The sequence below is a fragment of the Antechinus flavipes genome, chromosome 4 (assembly GCF_016432865.1).
Source record: "Antechinus flavipes isolate AdamAnt ecotype Samford, QLD, Australia chromosome 4, AdamAnt_v2, whole genome shotgun sequence".
Classification (NCBI taxonomy): Eukaryota; Metazoa; Chordata; class Mammalia; order Dasyuromorphia; family Dasyuridae; genus Antechinus; species Antechinus flavipes.
Genome location: NC_067401.1, coordinates 114,217,907 through 114,238,419, shown reverse-complemented (window position 1 = coordinate 114,238,419; position 20,513 = coordinate 114,217,907). Strand labels below are relative to the sequence as shown.

The window sequence follows — 20,513 nt, the reverse complement described above, 5'->3', positions numbered from 1 at the left end:
ATGGTGGACCGTCCCTAGAAGTGGACAAATCAATATGGAGTCACAGGGAGACTTAGATACTGTTAAAGGATAATACGATGCCAGAAAGGAAGCACTGTGGGCCTTTGCTGGATGGGGGAAAGAGACAGCTATGGTGCAAGTCTATGTATTTGTACTCAGGAACCATTTTTATTTTACTGTTTAAGGGAAATGCCAAAAGCCCTTTTCTGTTGGGATAATGTTGCTGTGCATCTTTAACAACTTATCCATCAGTGTTATAAAATTTTTGATACTGGCTGGGGAAGAGGTTGTCCATTTTCTCCTGTAAGGGAGCCCCTTCCCAGCCGGCCTTACCTTCGGATCTGCTTGAGGATGTAATCTCTTGAAATGTACTTTATATTTTCATCAACCACTGAACGAAAGCCGTCTTCCTCTGTCAGTTGCTTCTCCAGCCACTCCACCAGGTCCTTGTTGTTGTCCCAGACATAGGCCTGCAGACAAATGTCTGGTCGTCAGGAAGAGGGTTTTAGGCTGGGCACAGGGCCCTGCTGAACTCATGCTGACTGATGGCACTGTCACAATGTGCCTGATCCCCCTGCTACCATTCCTGAAGCTTAATTACCAATTACCTACAAGTGGATATAAAATATTACACCAAGGATCTAGGAGATTCCCTTCACAGATGCAGGAGGTAATAAACAATTAGCTTAAGTCAAAATATGATTTACTCACTCCCCCTTCATTTCTTTTAGTAAACACAAGTGATACACATTCAAAGCTCTGCCTAGAGCTGCCTACCGAGATCACCTGTGACTCACAATGTACTTACTCTCTGATGAGAGAAAAGTGTTAAAGAAAAAGATACCAACCCAAACCTAAGGGCCTGTTCTCTGAGGCCTTAGAGGTGCTTCCGTCGACAGCTGCCCACCCTCACCCAGGACTCAGATGAGTAACATAGCAACAGCAAAGGCTACCCAAAGAACTTCACAGCAGCAGATCCTGATTCTCTGCATCCCACTCAGGGAGCCTGTGGTACTGCTCCCATCGTCTAAGTCCAGCCTTTAGTGTGGAGCCCACTGAGGGGTCAGACATCTAACCCCCATTTCAGTATCGATGAGAGTATCAAAAGAGGTCAAAGCACCGACAGCCATGAATATCTCAACAAGCCACTTCACTCTTTTTTCTTGGCAAGATCATTTAGCTGGATATTTGCTAGGTAGTTGACTACATAATAATTCAGGAGTGTGTTAGAAGCCTAATAGCCTTCTCGTTGCTCTCTTCTCCTCTCATTTTCTTTACAAACCATTTAGGAATCATTTTGTTAATGGTTTCCGGAAAACCAAGTACCACCATTAGGGCTCATTCATATTTATGTCATTTTGTTTGGGTAATTAAACACAAAGCTCGTCATTTAAAGGTGCGCTATCCTTCTCGGTTATCACTAACGAAGTCAAAGTCAGAATGACAATGAGCTAAGCACTATAATTTAATAGGTGGGTGCATTTAGTGAATCTCGTGGCTTTGAGTCTAGAGACTTGGCTGTGAGACACTTGCTTATTGAACACTTTTATCCTATGGCCAATACTAATTTCACTGCCATGAGCATCCCGTGGCCAAAGAGAAATATTATTAGAAAGTAGAAGGCAGGCCTAGAATATTTCCCGGCCGTTTATTTATTCTTTTCTTAAAATAAACGATCCCTTATCTGGTCTTCACTCTCATCTCCAATCCTGAGAAGTAACACTTGGGGGGTGGGGGAGGCAGTGTTCAAATCTCGTCTCACAACTCTTCCAAATTTCTAAAACAAAAGTATCACCATTTCATCTCAGGCGTCGTCTAAAATTGTAGGTATTCTGCGAGTTCCTAAATTAACATTTTATAGACAGCATGGAAGATGCTAAAAAAATCAGTGCTGTCATTTCAACTCCGCCACTTTCCTGCAATCAAAACCAACAAAAAAGTTTCTCTAATGATTTTTTGTTTTCTTTTTTCCACTAAGATTATCTAAACTACCTGCACCTTAAGGCAGTATAGTCTCAGGATGGAGAGAGACCAGTCTGCTGATGATCCTATAAACCAGTTTTAAAAGCAACTTTCTTATCTTCCAGGAATAATATGAGAACTAACAGATAACAGGTGGAGAAAAAATACTGGACTCTCCCCCCCCACCCCCTTTTTTTTTTTAGCATACAGATAATGACCATTTTACAAAATTCCTCTCCCAATGCATCTTTTCTCTAACTTATCCTCTCAGAGAGCTCCTATATATATAGTGCTGAGGTTAAGTGGCTTGTCTACAGTCACTGCAGTCTGCAGGCTACAATCCATATTAGAAGCAGGACTTGAATCCAAGTCTTTTTATCTCTTGAAGTCAAAAATCTGTACACTTCCTATGATATCTTGAACACTTTATGGACACAGGCTCTAGATACAAGCTCTTGGTTCCTCTGCCCTTCCAACATTATTACAGTAGTCATGGCACGACAGCTTATGTTGATTCCTAACTCCTGACTTCATGGCTACAGAAAGTTTTATTAACATTAACTCATTCAATCCTGGGGCAGACAGAGCATAGAGAGCATCCTCATTTTACAGATGGGGAAACTTGAGGCACTGCTGGGTGGAATTGACAGCTGAAGCACTCCAGAGTTTCAGAGTACGTATTCTGTCACTGGGGCCTCGCAGCCCTTGATAAGGCAGGCAGACTCAGGGTTCTGCAGAGCTCCATGCTCAGCCTTCTCCCCCCAGCACAGATTGAACCATGTCATGTCTGTGGTTTGTTCTGCAGACACATCTGCCTGTCATTCAAGGTCCTCCACACAGTGACTCCCACCAACCTTTCAAGTATTTCTTATACAATTATTCTCACTCAATCAACAGACACTTCCTAAGCACCTGCACCATGCATGCTAGGCATTCAGATATAAAACAGAAGGCTCAAGCTTCATTCTCCAGCCGTTGAATATCTCCTTCATTCTGATCTCTTCAGCTCAGGCTATTTTTAATACACAGAATGCTCAACTGCCTCCATCTGACTTTGTTGAAGGCCTTCCTATTCTCTAAAGACCAATTCAAAGCCCTCTTTTTTCGTGGTGTTTTCTCTGATCTTCTCAGTTGATAATGATGTTCCTTCCTCACTTAGAGCACTCTTTATTTTCTAGCTGTCTAGTATATGAAAACTATACCTACACATACTCACATATTTAAACACATGTGTTAGTGTGTTTCTACTAGACTTTAAAATTCCCCCAGGCTTGGGGCTTTCTTGCTGAAATTTTCTCCCTTCCTTAACACTGTAAGAGAGTATTCTGCACACAAGAGGCCTAATAGATGACTGTTGTTATTAGTCTTTTCTATATAACTTTTTCTTAAGCTGATATAACATGACTCCCAAGCTGTCTCAAGTTCCATAAATACAACTTCTAATATCCTACCTACTTATTGTCTCCTAAACTTTCATATTTCCATCACCAGTATTTAAGACTTTGGGGGCGGGGGTGGGGGGTGGGGGAGGAACACTGCTCTAGGATTCCAATGCAAGCCCCCTGCACACAAAGCCAAATGCTTATGAAGATTTCATGGGAAGAAAAAAAAATCATAAATGCTTCTTGGGTTTCAGACCTGAGAAGAGCTAGGTTTACCCAAGAATCCCAAAGCTTTTAGTCTAGGAGAATATTTAATACTCTTATTAATCATTTTTAATCCGTTTGCTTTTAATTAAGTAACAGCATGATGCTTTCCTATCAACATATGCCAGGGAACAGATTAATTGTGGCTTAAGATAACTCTTCTTGATTGGTGTAATGTATTAGCTAACGAGATGCCCGCTTCTAAAGATGCTCAGACACTACCTTGGAAAGCTTGTTGCCCTCTAGAGAAAACCATTCTTTCTTCCTTTTCATCACTCCAAAGTGCTGTTAAGTTAGACATTTTTCTTTAAAAAAAACAAATAAATGCAAACTCAGAAACAGAAGCATAATATTCGTTGAGTTGTTCCTTGAAGGTTGTCCCTTTTTATAGAACATCAGCATAATAGTTAAAAAGGAGGTAATCACTCTGTATGGTTGGTTGGATCTTCACTGCCAAGCTGACAAAATTGAACTTCAGTTCCTGGCCAGTGTCCCAGAAGCAACAGTCTTGTTGCTTCTTACATATTCCTCTGACTGAAGAAAGATACAGCCTGGATTTGGGATGGACATTAGTTTCCCAGTTTTCTTGGAGAAGGAAAGCTGAAAATCCACTTGGAAGTAGGGGGACAAGCACAGTCTCCAACTGCAAACACCTGACAGGAAGCTTGTACTTTCTGGTCTCCTTCCCTACTGATCCTGCCTGCAAGGGAGGCAGGGTGGACCGGCAGAGCACAGGCTTTGCAGGCAGAACACTGGGGGATTTGGGTGTAGTTCAATCAACATGTGTCTGGGGATACCGTTTCACTTCTGGGTCTGTTTCCTCTTCTGTAAAATAAGGTGGATGAACCAAATTGTTTTGAGGGTCTCTTCCAAGGTTGACACATAAGGACTGTTCTCAATGCTGATTTAAAGACGAGTGAATATCATGACCCAGCATAATTACAAGGGATAGAGGACAGCAGGAATAAATAGTAGGTCATGAGCTACACGGCAGTGATCAAACCCCATAAAGATCCTATTTATCCTATTTATATAGGATCTTACAACAGAGATATGCTTTGTTTTGTATCAAAAAACAAATCTTTAAACATTTTTTAAATCATTTTGCTGAAATACCAATGAATTACTAAAAATAATCCCAAACAGCCATACAAATGTCGAACAGACACTTATCTGTAGCTATCTCCTTGTGCAATGACAGATAAGTATCTTTTAGAACACTATTCAACCCCAGTAATTGTTTTAGTCATTACTATATCTTATTAAATCTAAATGAACTATTTGAAAATTTTCATCCCAAGCATTACTTAAATACAATAGCTGATAAGCTATTCTGGCTAGGTCAATCAATGCTCAAGTCCACTATATTACATAATAAGTATGACAGCCAATAACTCCAATATACAGGGCACTGGCCCTTCCCCAATGAGTGAAATGTAGAAACCTAGAAAGAGCCTTCCTCCATTCTTACAACTTAGAAATCACAAAACTGATATTTGGAAGATGAACCATTTGCTCCAAATCATGCAACAAGTTTCTTTGCAAACATTGCAGCAAGAGCATGTAAGCCAGCAGAAGAGATGTGGGAATACTTGGCACTGGTGAGTCTTTCCTTCCCTGACAACTGCCTGACGTGGTCCTTACCATGCCTCCTGCTAGCTGGAGCTTTCTAGCTCAACTTTCCTTCCTTCATTTGCGCTAATCTTTACTCCCCCCCTCCCACCTCCCACTGCAGTTTCTAAGGACAATGATACAACAGCCCAAGCCTTAGCTATGTGTGAGAGATGTGGCCTTCCCCTCCTTGCTAGGGCAGGAACCCAGAACTACTCAATTCCTGTTGTACAAGCGGGCAGTCATCTGGAGGGAAAAAGGATTTTTATGGTCTTAGTCCAGTATGTCTCAATTCATTTTTTCCCTAACCCAACGTGGAACCACAGATCCACCTAACTTCATGCATTCTTGGGCGGATGACCTTTCTGTGAAATGGGACTAAGAGACTAGAAAGTACAAGCTTCCTGCCGGGTGTTTGCAGTTGGAGGCTGTGCTAGTACCCCTACTTTCAAGTGGATTTTCAGCTTTCCTTCTCCATGAAAACTGGGAAACTAATGTCCATCCCAAATCCAGGCTGTATCTTTCTTCAGTCAGAGGAATATGTAAGAAGCAAGAAAGCAAAGGGGATAATGGCTGTTATTTATTTCCAAAAGGGGTTTTTGATAATTAGGAATGGCAGCACCACATTTCAAGTCAAAAGGAAAGAGAGCAGCTAACAATAATACATGCGATCTTCCCAGCACCAGGAAATTCAAATAATACATAAAGCACTGCAATAGATCCTCAAAGGAAAAGTTAAAAAGTTCAACCAGTCTACGAGCATCATGACATTGTCAAATTATCTGAGAAAGTCTATCAAGAACTAACCATGCAGACCCCCCCCCCCCCCCCAAGGTACTAGCCTGGTCCCACTGCTCGCTTTCCCAGCCCCACTCCAGGTGTCTGCAGCTCATCTGCTGCCTGCTGTGGCAGGAGACTTTTTCCTAACTGCTATTCAAAGAACAGAAGACAAACTTTGTATCATGTGAGGTTTAGGAAAAATTACCAGATTTAAAATTAGTCACAAGTTTCTCATGTCCTCTCCTGAGGAAATAGAAACCATATTATAATATCCCCACAATGTTCTCAAAAGAACACTGATTTCCTTCCACCCCTCATAGTACTTACTTTCTGCTGAAATGGCGGGATACAGAAGGTGGTTCCAATCACTAGCCCAGATAATAATACTCAGTCTTTTGTCCTTGGTCCTGCTTCTGTCTATGCCCTGTCTCTCTCCTAGAACTTCTCTTGGGGTAGATGACTTCAATCCAAGTTCTTCTTCAAACCCACCAGACTAGAAGCTTTACACTATTTCAGTGTAAAGACAGATGTTGATAAGAATAATGAAAAGTGGAAGCAACACAAAATGTCTTCATCTCCTCTTCATGTTCTGACTATACTGGCTTCCATGTCCTTGGTCTCCTAAAGGTGTCTGCTCACAAGCTAGGGGGCCGATGGTGTCCTCTATAGTTTACTTCAAAACAAAAAGCCAGGGAACAACCAGAAAGCATTTCTCAGCATCACTGCTTTCTTCACATCACCCACCCTCCAGAGGAGAGCGCTCTGGGGGCACCTGAAGCACCCCTCTCTGCTTACATCCTGATCACTTCTAGTGCCTAGCAAAGTCATGCTCTTCCATTAATGACTAATGCAGTGGGAAAACAAGGGAGACCTGTCCTGGCAACAAGCACACACCCCATTTACCTAGCTGGTCACTCTTAACTCAAGAACAACCTTGATTTTACACTTGCCTGGCTTTCAATGCCAAGTTGTAGTAGAAGCTGCCAACAGACATGAACAACTGTTGCACTCAATTATGATGCCCTGAGTGACCGCAACCTGAACTTGGAGTCAATAACACTGAGCATCCCCACTGTCATACTAGCAATATTTATGCACAGTGGCTTTTCTATAACTGTTGCTTAATTATTTAAAAACTAACTAGTGCCCTTAACTAACAGGTAAAGCAGAAGCTCTAAATTACCCCTACTCTCCATTTTTAACATCTCAGTGTTTCATCTTGAAAATATGTCAGCAGAATGTATACATATATTGTATTTAATTTATACTTTAACATATTTAACATGTATTGGTCAACCTGCCATCTGGGGGAGCGGATGGGGGGAAGTAGGGGAAAAGTTGGAACAGAAGGTTTTGCAATTATCAATGCCGAAAAATTACCTATGCATATATTTGTAAATAAAAAGCTATAATTAAAAAAATTAAAAAAAAAAAGAAGACAATATGTCCGCAGACACCAGGCCCTCTTAATGATGGAAAATGTCAGTTGCTCTGGCCATGAAAATTGTAACATAGGCACAGTAATTTGCTAAAACAAGAACAATGTAGACATTAGTCACCCTCTCCTCCCCCTTCCCCGCTTTCCCCCCTCCCCCCTACATACCAGCAGAAGAACCTAGGCAGAAATTCCAGCTTTTTGGAACAGGATATGTGCACAAAGACCATCTGCTCTCAGATGTATATGTGTATTTGTATGTATCTATGTTACATCTATATCTAACTCTATAAGCAAGGGAGATATAACATGTAGCTTTCTCCTATCTTAAGGAAAAGAAGGGGAGCAGAGCAAAGGACAAGGGCTAATACCTTGTTTCCTAGTCTCCTTTAGAAATTAGAACTCCTTTGGACCTCAGCCTATCAGTATAAAGAAAGCCATTTGTAATGAATGATACCTGTTTCTAATCCAATATTCTTTTAATAACACATGTTTTCTCTGGGGCCTCAACAAATGGACACCAAGTTCACACACTTGCTGAGAAGGAACAGGCATTGTAACAGATTCCAACATGAAAATTACAGTAAGGGAAGGCCTCAAGACCACATTATTCATGTAAAAGCAGGGCTTTTTAACCTAAGGACCATGGATGCTCAGGAGATAGATTTCAAGGAGTCTATAAACCTGTAAAAGTTCTTCTTTACTTCCCCTGACCTTTAACCGATATTTAGCATCTCCTTTTGCTATGAACATAGACATCAAATGTTCCCAAGGAGGGTCCGCAGGCTTTGGCCCTGCCCTCAATGGTCCCTGAATTCCCAACATTGGTACTTGAAACAAAAGTTGGGAAGTCACAGGAGACAGGCTCCTGCTGCCCTTCTGTAGAAGTGGAGTTCAAGGGCAGGCCCTGGGACTGTTTCCTCCCTTCTCCCATACGGCTGGGCCTGGGGCAGCTGCTTACCTTCACTGTACCCTCTACCTCCACAAACCAGCGCCTGAGCATGGCCTGGATCTGGCCGTCCGTCAGTTCTGGGTTGGCTGCGTGGATCTTCTTCTTCACCAAGTCCTCCAGGAGCAGCCGCCTCAGACGCCAGTAGAAGAAGGTGCGGGATGTTTTCCAATCTAGAATGTCCTGAGTGAAGAGAGAGAGACGTTGCTCCAGCCTCTGAACCAGTCTTGGTTCTCAGCTTACCATAGGCAAGGCAGGGCAACACTTGAGACATGAAGCTGATGGTGAACTCTGTTTCCCAATAAGCGTCCAACAAAGGAGAAGCAAGAACTTGCTACTGCTGAGAGAGGAAGCAGCTGACAGCTTACACCCCCACCGCAGCCCTGCCAGCCAACTTTGTGTCTTCAGTGTAAAACCCCAGCCCTTGCCTCTCTCATCCCAGGACAGAGTAAAAACGGTTGCTCCTGCACACCAATAAGCCAAGCAGACACTTGACTGACACATGGAGGAGACATTCCAGCTAAGAGCCTGTGCAGCCAGAGAAACAAACAGAGTAATTGGTTTGGCGTAGACATGGCTCAACTGCCTTGCATGCAGATCAGATCTGAATTAGTGACTGCTTTCCTAGAGCTCCAAGTCCTGAGGCATCCTCCAGCATGTGGGGCTAAGGAATGAGGTGGCAGTGCAGAGAGTGCAGAGTCCAGAGTCGGTCAGACCTGAGTTTCAAATCCTGCCTTAGAAAGAAACTTCCTGGTTGTGTGATCTGGGGCAGGTCATTTATTTAAGCTCTGTGTGCCTCAGTCTCCTTATTAGCAAAATGAGCATGATAACAACACCTACTTCACAGGATAAGAGGATCAAAGGAGATATCTGCAAAGCTCTCTGCAAACTTCAAAGCCCTATATAAAATCTACCTATTAAGAATATCAACATCATCATTAGCTTTGCCCATCCTGATATTGGTAGAAATGACTCAATTTCCCACCTTTTAAAAATAGGTGGCTAATTCATAAAGTGCTTAATGAGTATAATCAGTGAGGAACCATACCAAAGAATCTGAGATCTGTAAAGCCACACAAATCTCTCAGACAGTGAGCACGCGGGCCACCCCTGTGACACCCACATCCATGGGTTTCTGACAGTTAGAAGAAAGGCAGCCATCATACTTACATTAATGACACCCTTTTCCTGCATCCGTCCTGGTGTGTCATGCAAGTCAGCAAACTGCACGGCTACCTGGTGGTAAATGGGAATGAGGAATTCCTCCCGTTCCTTCAGCTTGCTCTCCAACTCCTTCCGCTCAGCTGGGCTTAGCTCTGGGGTGCCTGCAATTAGAGAAGCCTGCCCATCACACTCCCTGACGATGAGGAATCTCTCTGCATTAACCCAAAGTCCCCCCAACCTCCTTTCCCCGAGCTCAGAAGGTGACCGACAGATCTGTTTGGCAGAATTTACATTCCTTTCTACAATGCCAAAGACAGCGTGTTCTTTAAGCCAAGCAGCTGAACCCCTATGGGCTTTAGGTTCTCTCCAGGAGACAGCAGCAAAGCTATCACCTCTGGATCATATCTGAAACTACTTATTCTTGTCCTCCGGAAATCATTTAAAACCGTAATTCCCCTCGCACTATAGTGTCTGAGGAGGCCACATTCTCTGTGGGGCAGCTCTCCCGGTTACTTCAGGCTGGTCCTTGGAAGTTTTGCCACAGAACCATCAATTAGCAAGCACTGATGCCAGCTACCGTGTTGTTAATCACTGAGCACAGGATGACAAAAAAGAGCAAGTACTTGCCCTCAACAAGGTTACAATGCTGGGCGTCAGAAAAAGACCCAGAAAACAAAGACCTGTGTTCCCCAAACTCATGAGAACAGACTAGCCGCACTGATGTCCAAGAATGCAGCAGTCATGTGTTACTGAAGAACGAGGAGCAGACCCGATTTGTTTTTAGCTAACACCACTTATGCCTCTGGACGCTTGCTCCAAACAGCCACCAAACTCTACTCCAGGCTCAAGGACTCTTAAACTTGCATTTGCAAACTGGTGACCTCAGGGTTGTTCCTGGTGACCTCAAATTAACACAGCCCAATAAAATTAAAGGCAGATAAGCATGTCTAGTGGCAGTTCCCCGCATTAGCTACCATTCACTAGGTCAACCCTCGATCAGAACGATAAAGTCATTCTTGCTACTGGCCAAGAAAGAAAAGTACACACTCGCCCCACCTGACAGCCTCACAACTTCTCCAGGGATTTGAGCTCTGCAAGCACAAGGCACTGTGATGCAACAGTATGGGGGGAGAGACTTTGGAATTTCCTATGAGGAGGAAAGCCTCTTCAGAAATCAATGCTATCCTAGGAGAGATGTTGATAGTTTGTGCTTTTCATCTTAATTAATCTCAGAATGGGGCCCCAGATCAATACTGAAAATTTAGCCACTTGCCTAGTGTGGAAGGTCGAGTTCGACTGAAGGAGCAATAGGTGACAGCTCCCAGCATCGGGGAAGACCTGAGGTACTTTGTCACCAAAGCTGACAAATAAATACATGCCCACAGGTGATGGGATGCGTGAGAGAAAAGTCTATTTCAAGCGTGCCTGTCTGAAGAAAGTCCTTGTTGTTTATGCTACTATGAATCATACTCCATGAACAGCCTTGGGCTGCTAAGCGAGCCAGTTTTATGAATAAACAAATGTTAGCAGAATAGAGATGGATCTCTAGGACATGGTTTCACTTTTCTGTGGGGTTTTTGTTACCCAAGTTGACTTTCTTCCCCCTTAAAGTCAATGTGCATTTTTAAACTATGGTGAAGAAAGCCCAGTCAAGTACTAACAATTCTTTCCTGCTCTGCATGAGGGCAATTAATGATCTTCTACTGTCAGCTCCACTCCTGTAGAGGCAATGGGTGAGACTGAGCCTCCCTCTGTAGAGGCTTTCAAAAAGTAGAGAAATTTTTCATTTTAGCAAGAAATGAACCCAGCCCACTTCGGGAAAATTTGAGACAACTGTCCTTGTGCCAAATCTCTGATGTGACTTTCTAGTTTAAAATCCTCGTGAAAGAGCTGCCATTCCTGACTATTTATTCTGAGGGCAAATGAGGCACAAGAAGACAGTTTCTCCTATATTACCAGTACTGGAATGGGATCCTGAAAATAGTTCTGCTTTGATTTGGCGATATAAAAACATGAAACTAAACGGAGCCATGCCGTGCAACCTAACAAAGAGGCTGCATGCGACGGTAAGACAAAAGTTCCCATGCAATCACCAACCTGTGGGCCAGATCTCATTTGTGAAGCAAGTCTTGAAGAAATCTCCTTCTGCCCCCAAGGGATCGGTGATAGGGAAAGAGGTCACAGATTTTCTGAGGAAGCATCTTCCTTGCTATGTCTTCACCTGACAGTCACACAAGGGGATCAGAACCCCTTATACTCCCTCCTGTGTGAGGGCATAGCTAAGTCTATGCCCCTTTCTATTAAGTGACACCATTTACTAAGAAGATTGCCCCTTGGTTAAGCTGTCCAAGACCCTGCTATGGAGATGGAAGACTGTGGCAAAGGAGGGATTTTGAGGGAAGCTGGCTTTTCTCATTGAAAAAGAAGTAAGGAGTGGACCATATAGAAACAATCCAAAGGCGCGTCCACTGGTAGATTAGGCAAACTGCTCTACTTTTCAGAGATGAATGACTACTATAGTAGATTTTACCAGATCATTATGGTTTTATAAAACAAACATGAAAAAATCCCAAACTTCACAACTTTATCAGACCAGAAGACCAAAGGGTTATTTCTCCAGTGGTATTACACAGTCCTTCAATCAGCTATATAATGTCTCTGACCAGAGCTTTATGGTCTCTCTTAATCAAACTACCCAAGTGAAGGAAGGCAGATCAGAACAAAAGAAATCTCCAAAAAGCACAAGAAAAACAAGTATTCGTTTGTGTTTTTGTAGAGACGGAGATTTTTAAAAATAATACATTTTACTTTCCAAAAATTAAAGGTTGTTCTTAAATCAAGAAATTCCTGTATTCTATACTATATTCCACTTTCCCCTTGTACCAGTAAAGCAGCAAACCCCGTAATGATTTAGGGGAGATTAACAAATATGTCAATGTCCATTTTCTGCTTAATTTAAAAGCAGCATCTATAAAGATTTTTGACTTCTGAACCCTGTTCTCCTGAAAGAAAGAAGGTAAGAATGAGGAGGGGGATAAAGAGTGATTATCCTATCATTGATCGTTTGTCAGAGGCATTTCTTATTCACTGGGCTATTGTAAAAAGCTAAGCTCTCGATCAATCCCGTAAGCCCCCTGCACAATTAAATATCTTGGAATGGTTTTCTTTCTTTTCTAGCCAGATCTGGGAGCCTCAGGGTTTTTAGGAAAGCAAGTTTTGTGTGTGTGCTGGGGGTGGTAAAGGTGGGGAGGGTCAAAAGAACATTCAATGGAGAGAAAAGTCTTTTTCAGAATCCTACTCCCAAAGGTTGATGAGAATGCTAAGAAAAGGGAGGAAAGAGAATACAAAAAATCCCACATTATTCCTTCTATCTCCCTAAATTCTCTCACTCATATCAAATCCAGTCCTTCAATTTAATTTAAAAGTAAATGCAAAAAGTGGACTACAGAGCAGAAGTTAAGCAAATGTTCACATCCCATCAGTTATCAAAGTACTCCTGGATTAGGAGACTGCGGGGGAGCTCCACTTACTCATCTACTCCCCTTTACTGTTTCATCCTCATAGCCTTCTGTATGAGGTTAAAGTTTGACTCCTGCAACTGGAGTCTACCCCAGAGAAGCAGATCTGAATCACTATCAAACTGAGAAGTGTTAACACTCCGCAGTCACTTCATTCACCACAGCATGGAACATCAAGTCACAGGACTCTTAAGGGCCAGGCAGTTGCTATGTGACCCTGCAGAAATCATGCTACCTCCTTGGGCTGGGGTCTCCAGTCTGCATGGGGATATAGTGCTTACTTCTATCCAAGAAGGAAAGCATTTTGCAAAAGATTCTGATACTGGCAAACTGCAAGTACACCCAAACTTAATATTAAACTCCATCTCAAATGAGGAAAAAAGTAATTTCTTAAGTTTTGAAATTAAGGTAACAAGAATCACAGTTTATACTTTTATGAGGTTTTTCATGGAAATCCTTATTTTTAAAAGATTTCTATATAGCCACCATGGTGGAAGAAAAGATAGAAAAGAACCTATTTCTAGACTATACATAAAGGTGGGCCTAATTTTATATAATATCTATGTTCTTGAACAACTCTGCATAAATGAAATATTTTAAATGCCCGAGGAGAGCTCTTTAAAGGGTTCCTACTGTGAATCCTCTGGTAAAGCAAATAACTCTTACATAATAGAAATAATCTCTCCCAATATATATGTTTTATAAATTCAAATTTTCCTATGTCTACTTTTCTTCAAAGTAAGGCACACCTGAATAAACATAAATGTATTTTGCATGTTAATTTTTTCACGGGAATCTGGGAATCCTTTTAAAACTTTTTTAATGCAAAGGTTCCAAGTAAAATAGAGGCCTAGGCCAGCAGGTGTTGTTTCTCAATCTATATAGTCATTTCTAACAATCACAAAAGCCTGCACGTGGGGGAATAAAACCATGACACACACATACCTCTTCTCACACTTCCAAAGCTGTCCTTGCCCTCCCAAACTGGCTCATGTTGTTCCAAATCTCACTCCAGCCCCAGTGGGTTGCTTTCTACGCCCTGATCTCAGCATGCCTTCACACAGGCCATACTCCAAGACCAAAATACAGCCTCTCCCCTCTCCCTCATAGGCTCCTTTGGGGCTCTGGAAACCACTTCTCATCTAGGGCCTTTCCTGGTGCCTGGGTTATTAGTCCTTTCTGAAATTACTTTGGATTAACTGATCTCTCCTGTGAAAAGCCATCACTGGTTATTCCTCCCACAAAGGGATCTCAGTGAATGGAAATGGAGGGATGGGCAGTGTCCTGTGATGACAACTTCCAGAATACCCAGAGCACTGTAGCTTTCTTGCCTGAAGTGAGGATGGAGAAGACGCACCTGAAGAGTCCAGTTCTTGGTGTGAGGTGTGCCCTGCTGCTTAGACACAGAACTGGACTGGAACATCTTTCCCTTCTCCTACTGCTTCTGATTTCAACAAACTTGTATCAAAGGACGAAGCTGCTACTAACCAACAAGGGTCGTTAAATGTCCCACCTCAGCCAATAAGAACTCTGGCTCCTTTCCTATCCTTTCCTGTGCTGGTGCTGACTGCCACACTGCATTGGGGGGAACATGCTCGAAGACCGGGGAGAAAACAATAGTGGTCCTTGGGCATGGGCATGTCCAGCTAAATTAATGGAAAAGTGTTTCTCAAGCTCATACTATGCTTACTGTGCTGAGGACAAATGACAGTATAAAAACAAAAGCAAAGAGTCCCTGTTCCCAAAGAGTTCTAAAGAGTTAGGGAAATCAACCTAGGGTTGAAGGGGTACAAGAAGCATGAAAAGTCATTGCTTCTCAGCCTTTTGGCTAAGATCAAGTGTAGTAAGAAGCATGAAAAAGTCAAGATGGGTTCCATCTGGTAATATATCATCCTGTTGAACAGGGAAGAAGAATGTGGAGTCAAAGGATGTGGCTCAGAAAGGGAATTTTGGCTATCAGGGATTAAATGCCTCCAGGACTTCTCCCTGGTCCTGACAGGCAGCAACAATAGGAACAGAAGAGATGAGAAGCAATAGGAATAGAAGAGAGAATTTCCTCAATGCCTACAACTTCCTAAGGAATAGTACAAACACTTCAATAATTTTTCTCCCATCCAAGTCATTTTGTTCCCTTCAGCCTGATCTAGCTCAAAGATTCCCCTCAAAATGCTTGCTGTCTTACAAAGTAGATGGTCAAAAATATAATAACAAAACACAAAATAAAAATTCCTCAAATCTTTGGATCATGTCTGCCACGTAACTCTAGAAAAAAAAATCTTTTTTCAGGGCTCCCCCACACCAGAAAATAAGCCATATTGTGTTCCCTATATAAGTCCCAATTAGATTATGATAAGTAAATGTTTTGGGGTTTTTTGGTTATTTTTGTTTGAGGAGGAAGCAATTAGGCCTGTCTGCAAAGTCTTTGAAGATACCAAAAAATGTGACAGTTCTCATCCTTTACAATATTCCTGACAGACTAACAGCTAAAGAAGTTTAAGAGTATTTAAGAGAATGATAGCTACATCAGGATAGGGGCCAGAAGAGATCACAGGCCATTGCTATGAGACAGTCAAGCCTTGGCCAAAAGCATAGTGCCCAGCCCATGTCAGTGCTGCATATTTCAGGAGCATAGTTCATATAGGTATTATCTAAGGTGGCATGTGAAAGAATACCCAGCTGCCTAGGGATGGAGCCACTACAGAGGTGAGTGAGCAATAGATCTTAGCAATCAATCAACAATCATTTATTAAGCATAGAGCAAGATTCCAATAAATGCTTTTCCAATCCCAATGAACATTTATTTTGGAAAGAAGGAAGAGGAAGAAGGAACCACTGTAAGTTCTAACATGTCTGATACCACTTGGTTAGTTTTTGTTTCTAAACTTATTTGTCACTTCTTCTAAATGCAAGAGGATAATATTCAAAAGAGAACATCAGATAATATATTCTCAAGAGTCCTTTAGATATAAAAAGCCTCTAAGTCACAGTAATAGGATAGGAGGGACTTTGACTTCAGCAGTAATTTTGATTCTCCTAACTTTGTTAACGGGTTCATAAGAGACAATCAAAGAAACAAAGACCACATCGCCACATAAGCACCCTACAGACACTAGGACTCACTTTCCAGGCAAGGTAATCAACAAAATCTAGCTCCTTCCAGCTTGCTGGGATGGCAGCTACACCTGGTCCTGCACTAACACCCTGTCTGATAGTATGGGACAAAAAATAATTTCAGTAGTGAAAAGCATCAACATCTTTGGCTCAGTTTAATCTCTGGCTAAATAGTCCCCCCCCTTTTTTTTTTTAAACTGACAAAGAAAGTTAGCATATGCCCCTTTTCAAACTACATTCCCTGCTACAGACAAAACCCTACAAACAAGCAGTTTTTCACAGCCTTCCTCCCAAAGCATGTGCAAAAAGGAGTCCTTGCTTTTAAATTAAAATTCTAAAGGGCAATGAAAGTTGGATTTCCAAAGTAAATTATTATTCATTCCCTTTAGGGTATGTTTTACTGAATCCAGCCAATCAGGATACATTTATTTATATATATGATCTGATTGGTGAATGGCAATAGAGCCAAGACACAGAAAGCTAGATGGCTTCTAGGAACATGGTGTATTAGAATATCGGCTATGTTTATAAAATCACCTTCTGACAATGAAGAAGACAGACAAATAAGCTAACAATCCATCTCTATTAGTTTTATTCTTTTTATAGTAAATGGAATTTTTCTATTGAAATTAAACTTCAAACTCCTAAAGGAAACAAATTCTTATAAAAATTAGACTGGGCCCAATGATCAGTTGAAAGTTGGAGGGAGGTCAGTATCATCATTTTAGGCTTTGAAATTAACTCATGTTGCAACGAGGGGCCTAACCTTAACCATTTTTCTTTTATCAATTATTTAGTAAAGAAAAAGCATGGCTGTCTCCACTCTCCTAAGCATTCTGTGGTCTCAGTTTTCTAAGGAACAGAACAGTAGGCTAAAACTTCCTACAATAACAAGCCACTCAGACTCAGCAGCCCATTAGCATTTGTGGATGCAGATATCTTGCATGTATATGTTATCTTATATTGTAACTGTTTTAATTTTCCTTTCTATATGTATGTTCCATATTTCCAAGAAAGGCAAGGTCCTCAAGGGCGCATGGTACAATAGGTCCCTGGGTTCAAACTCCATCCCCAATACTAGTTAGCAGTGTGGCCTCAGACAAGGTCATTTATCCTCTCATCTATAGATGAGGGAATGGGGCTTGATGACCTTTGACATTTCTTCTAGATCTAAATCTATGACACTATGATGCTTAGGAACAGGATCCATAGGATTCAGCACAGGATTCTGCACTTCACACCCAGTTTATATCCATAGATATATGTTTTGGCCTGCCCTTTAGGCTCACTCTACTCTTATATGTAGAAGGAAATAAGAATAAGATTAACAATAGCCCTTATTATTAAATTTATTGTAAAATTATTGTTACTAAATAACAATAGCTCTTGATTAATGCTTGATTGTTTTCAAAGTTGTTACACATGCATTATTTCATTTAATCCTCATATATGGTAGGCAGGACAAGAAAGCTCATAGAGCCTTAGACAAGGCAGCCCAGTGGATATGGCCAAATCCTGCTTCCTTCCTGACATCTTGTTTTAGAAGCCAGATCTTACAGTAAGCTTGATGGTTATCAGGCAGAAAAGAGTAGTTTCTGGCTAGGAATGAGGCTTCAAATCTGATCAAGACCAAACACAATTTTCTTCATCAATGAAAGAAAAGAGTAATTATAGAAATGATAGTTAGCATTTATATAATGTTTTGAGGTTTGCAAAGCACTTTACATATTTTGTCTCATTTGGTCCTCAGAACCACCCTATGAAGTAGTTCCTATTGTTATCATCCCCATTTTTAGATGAAGAAATTGAGGCCATAAGAAGTTAAAAGATTTGCTCAGGATCACACAAGTAGTAAAAGTCTGAGGCAGAATTTGAACTTAGGTCTTTCTGATTTCAAGTCCAGTGTTCTACTATGTAACTTAGTTTGCCTGATAGGAAATTATAATCAAAGAATGGACATGAAATTATTAACTAGTAAGCACTTGAGAATCTGTCTCTATTTCCTTTCCTTGATCTGAAAGGTCTAGATCAAGGTTGGAACAAAGAGTGTCTCTTTCTGGTAAAGGAGAGTATCTCTGTCTCCACAGCATTAGCCAGTGTAGTCTTTTCTACCACAAATGCATGTCTGAAAGCAAATGCACTCTTCCCACCATCCAGTTGCTCTAGAAAGATAACAGCCATTCGGGGGTTAAAAAGAGGCAGTGAACCCCCAGTTAATGAGTAAGAATTCAGCAGGCAGTGTAAGATAAATGGAGCCCTCTCTGCTTCTGCTAGAGTCAGCATGAACTGCGGCCCTGCGGCTTGTTTGTGGCAAATGGAGTGCGCGAAATATCAAAGGGCAGTGATCCAGAAGACGACCGACTTTGACAAATTTTAAATTGGCCAGAAAGAAAACCAGCAAAAAAAAAAATTATGCAATTCACTGTGTCCTGCCATCTTGTTGCTGCCTTTGTACAGAATTAGTGGCAAAACAACAGCAATGATCGCCCAGTGCTGGGAGCTATTATAAGCCATCTAAGAGAGATGCTTATCAGCCCAAGCTTTCAGAGCTCTCTCAGTGCCAGTGTAAGGGACTTGCTCTTGTGCTGTAGCCCCTTTAATTAAAGTGTAGAGAGTTGTTCAAGAGTAATTATCCTTTTTGTGAAAGAAAGCAAGAAGAGAAAAAACCCCAACAACCCTGGGTGGCAGCAGGTTTCTGAAAAGTGACTGTGTGTGTATGTGTGTAAGAGAGAGACAGAGACAGAGAGGGAGGGAAGAAGGGAGAGAGAGAAAGCCATCAGACTATAGTGGCCAGAGGTATCTTGGGTTCTTGTCTCCTAATGACAAACAGTGAAGAAGCAGAGACTGGCTACAATCCATCGCACAAGGATAGGCGCAAGGGACAGTCACCAAGAACGGCAATCCTCGGCACTGGTTCTGGCAGAGTGAGCGCCTTACGGCAGCCAAGCAGCTGACCGGAATGAGTTCTGCCCAATCACTCAATAAGCACATATTAAGTGACTACTAAGTGTACAGCTCTGGCAATTGCAAAGACAAATGACACAGTTCTTGTTCTCAAGAAGCCTAGTACATCAGAATGTATTGAAGGCATTGCTCTTTGAATGACTTTTGGAATGGACAGCAGATGAAGAGGACACAGACACCACCACATTTCCTCCTCCTCCTTTCACCCAGCATACTTCCTCAATTTTACCAAAAGTCTCTCACAGCTCCCTCTCCCCTAAACCTTCTCACATGCCTCCAAGCAATCTCAACAAACGATTGTATGTCTCCTTTATACCAAGAGATCCCATGGGCAAGATGAGTAGCAAAACCATCTTTTAAAGAACAGGTTGAAGCTCACTAGGCCTGGGAACTCAGAATAGGAATCCCGTAATTTGTTACTGGTGTTCAAATTACAAACATGTAGGCAAATAAGTCAGAGTGCAATGAGTAGGACACTCGAACCCCCCGGCAGGTCCTGCTTCAGGAGCCAGCCTCCTCCTTTAACACAGGGGCCTCCCTCACTTCAAAGCTCCCTGGCAGATTCCTTCCTGTAGGGCTTCCATTTCTCAGAACAAGAAGCCAGAAAGCTGCACAGGCCAGGTCTGGGATGATTTAACAAACAGGCTGATGTGCCTTCTATCCAGTTTTACTCTCCTATTCAACAATAACTGCAGCTCAGACATGGCAAGGTTCTATTTTGACATTCACCAGACTAGAGACTTGGGCAAGTTGAGGATAAAGTCTTTTCATTTTTCCACCTGCTGTATACACACATATCCCTAGATAGAGCGTTTCTTTCTAGCAGATTTCTTACCATATGGAGGACAGTAAATAAAGATGATCATGAATGTGATCAAATGCTCCAATGCCTCTTCCCCTGGCCTATGAATGCCCTCATTACAAATCAGCTGAATGGCTCATTGAGCTGCCAGGAAGGCAAACCAGACATACCCAATCGCTCGGCCAGGCGGATGTAGACTGGGTCCACCCGACGCATAGTTTTCACCAAATCCTTTCTGCGGAATTTGATTTCTACTGTCCCCTCTGGCTCCAGAACAGATCCTCTGATCAGAAAAAAAACAAAAACAAAAACTAAGAGTGAAATTTTAAGGAGGCACAATGTGTGGATCAGGCAATGAAATTCATCATGGGTTGCAAAAAATAACCTTAGGGAGAGAGGCACAAGAGAAACGTATCTATGCAAAGTATGAAAAAGAACTGGTAAAAAGCAATTAAATAATTCTCATTACTGTTGCCAGCTCAATTCTTATCTCCCAAAAATGCATATCCCACCACCTATTGTTGACAAGGGCAATGCAAATAATGTCAGTTTCCTGAATCAAAAAGAAACT

At 41.9% G+C, this 20,513-nt stretch overlaps 1 protein-coding gene across 1 annotated transcript in view; it reads right to left on the bottom strand.

Annotated features, from left to right (window-relative positions):
- The window catches only part of ACACA (acetyl-CoA carboxylase alpha), a 217,361-nt gene that overhangs the window by 4,577 nt on the left and 192,271 nt on the right, over positions 1–20,513 (bottom strand). Inside the window, exons 50-53 of the mRNA XM_051994076.1 lie at positions 20,113–20,225; positions 9,554–9,708; positions 8,396–8,566; positions 334–470 (exon numbers count right to left, since the gene is read on the bottom strand). Coding sequence (XP_051850036.1) covers positions 334–470; positions 8,396–8,566; positions 9,554–9,708; positions 20,113–20,225 — 576 coding nt within the window. The remainder of the gene's footprint in view (positions 1–333; positions 471–8,395; positions 8,567–9,553; positions 9,709–20,112; positions 20,226–20,513) is intronic.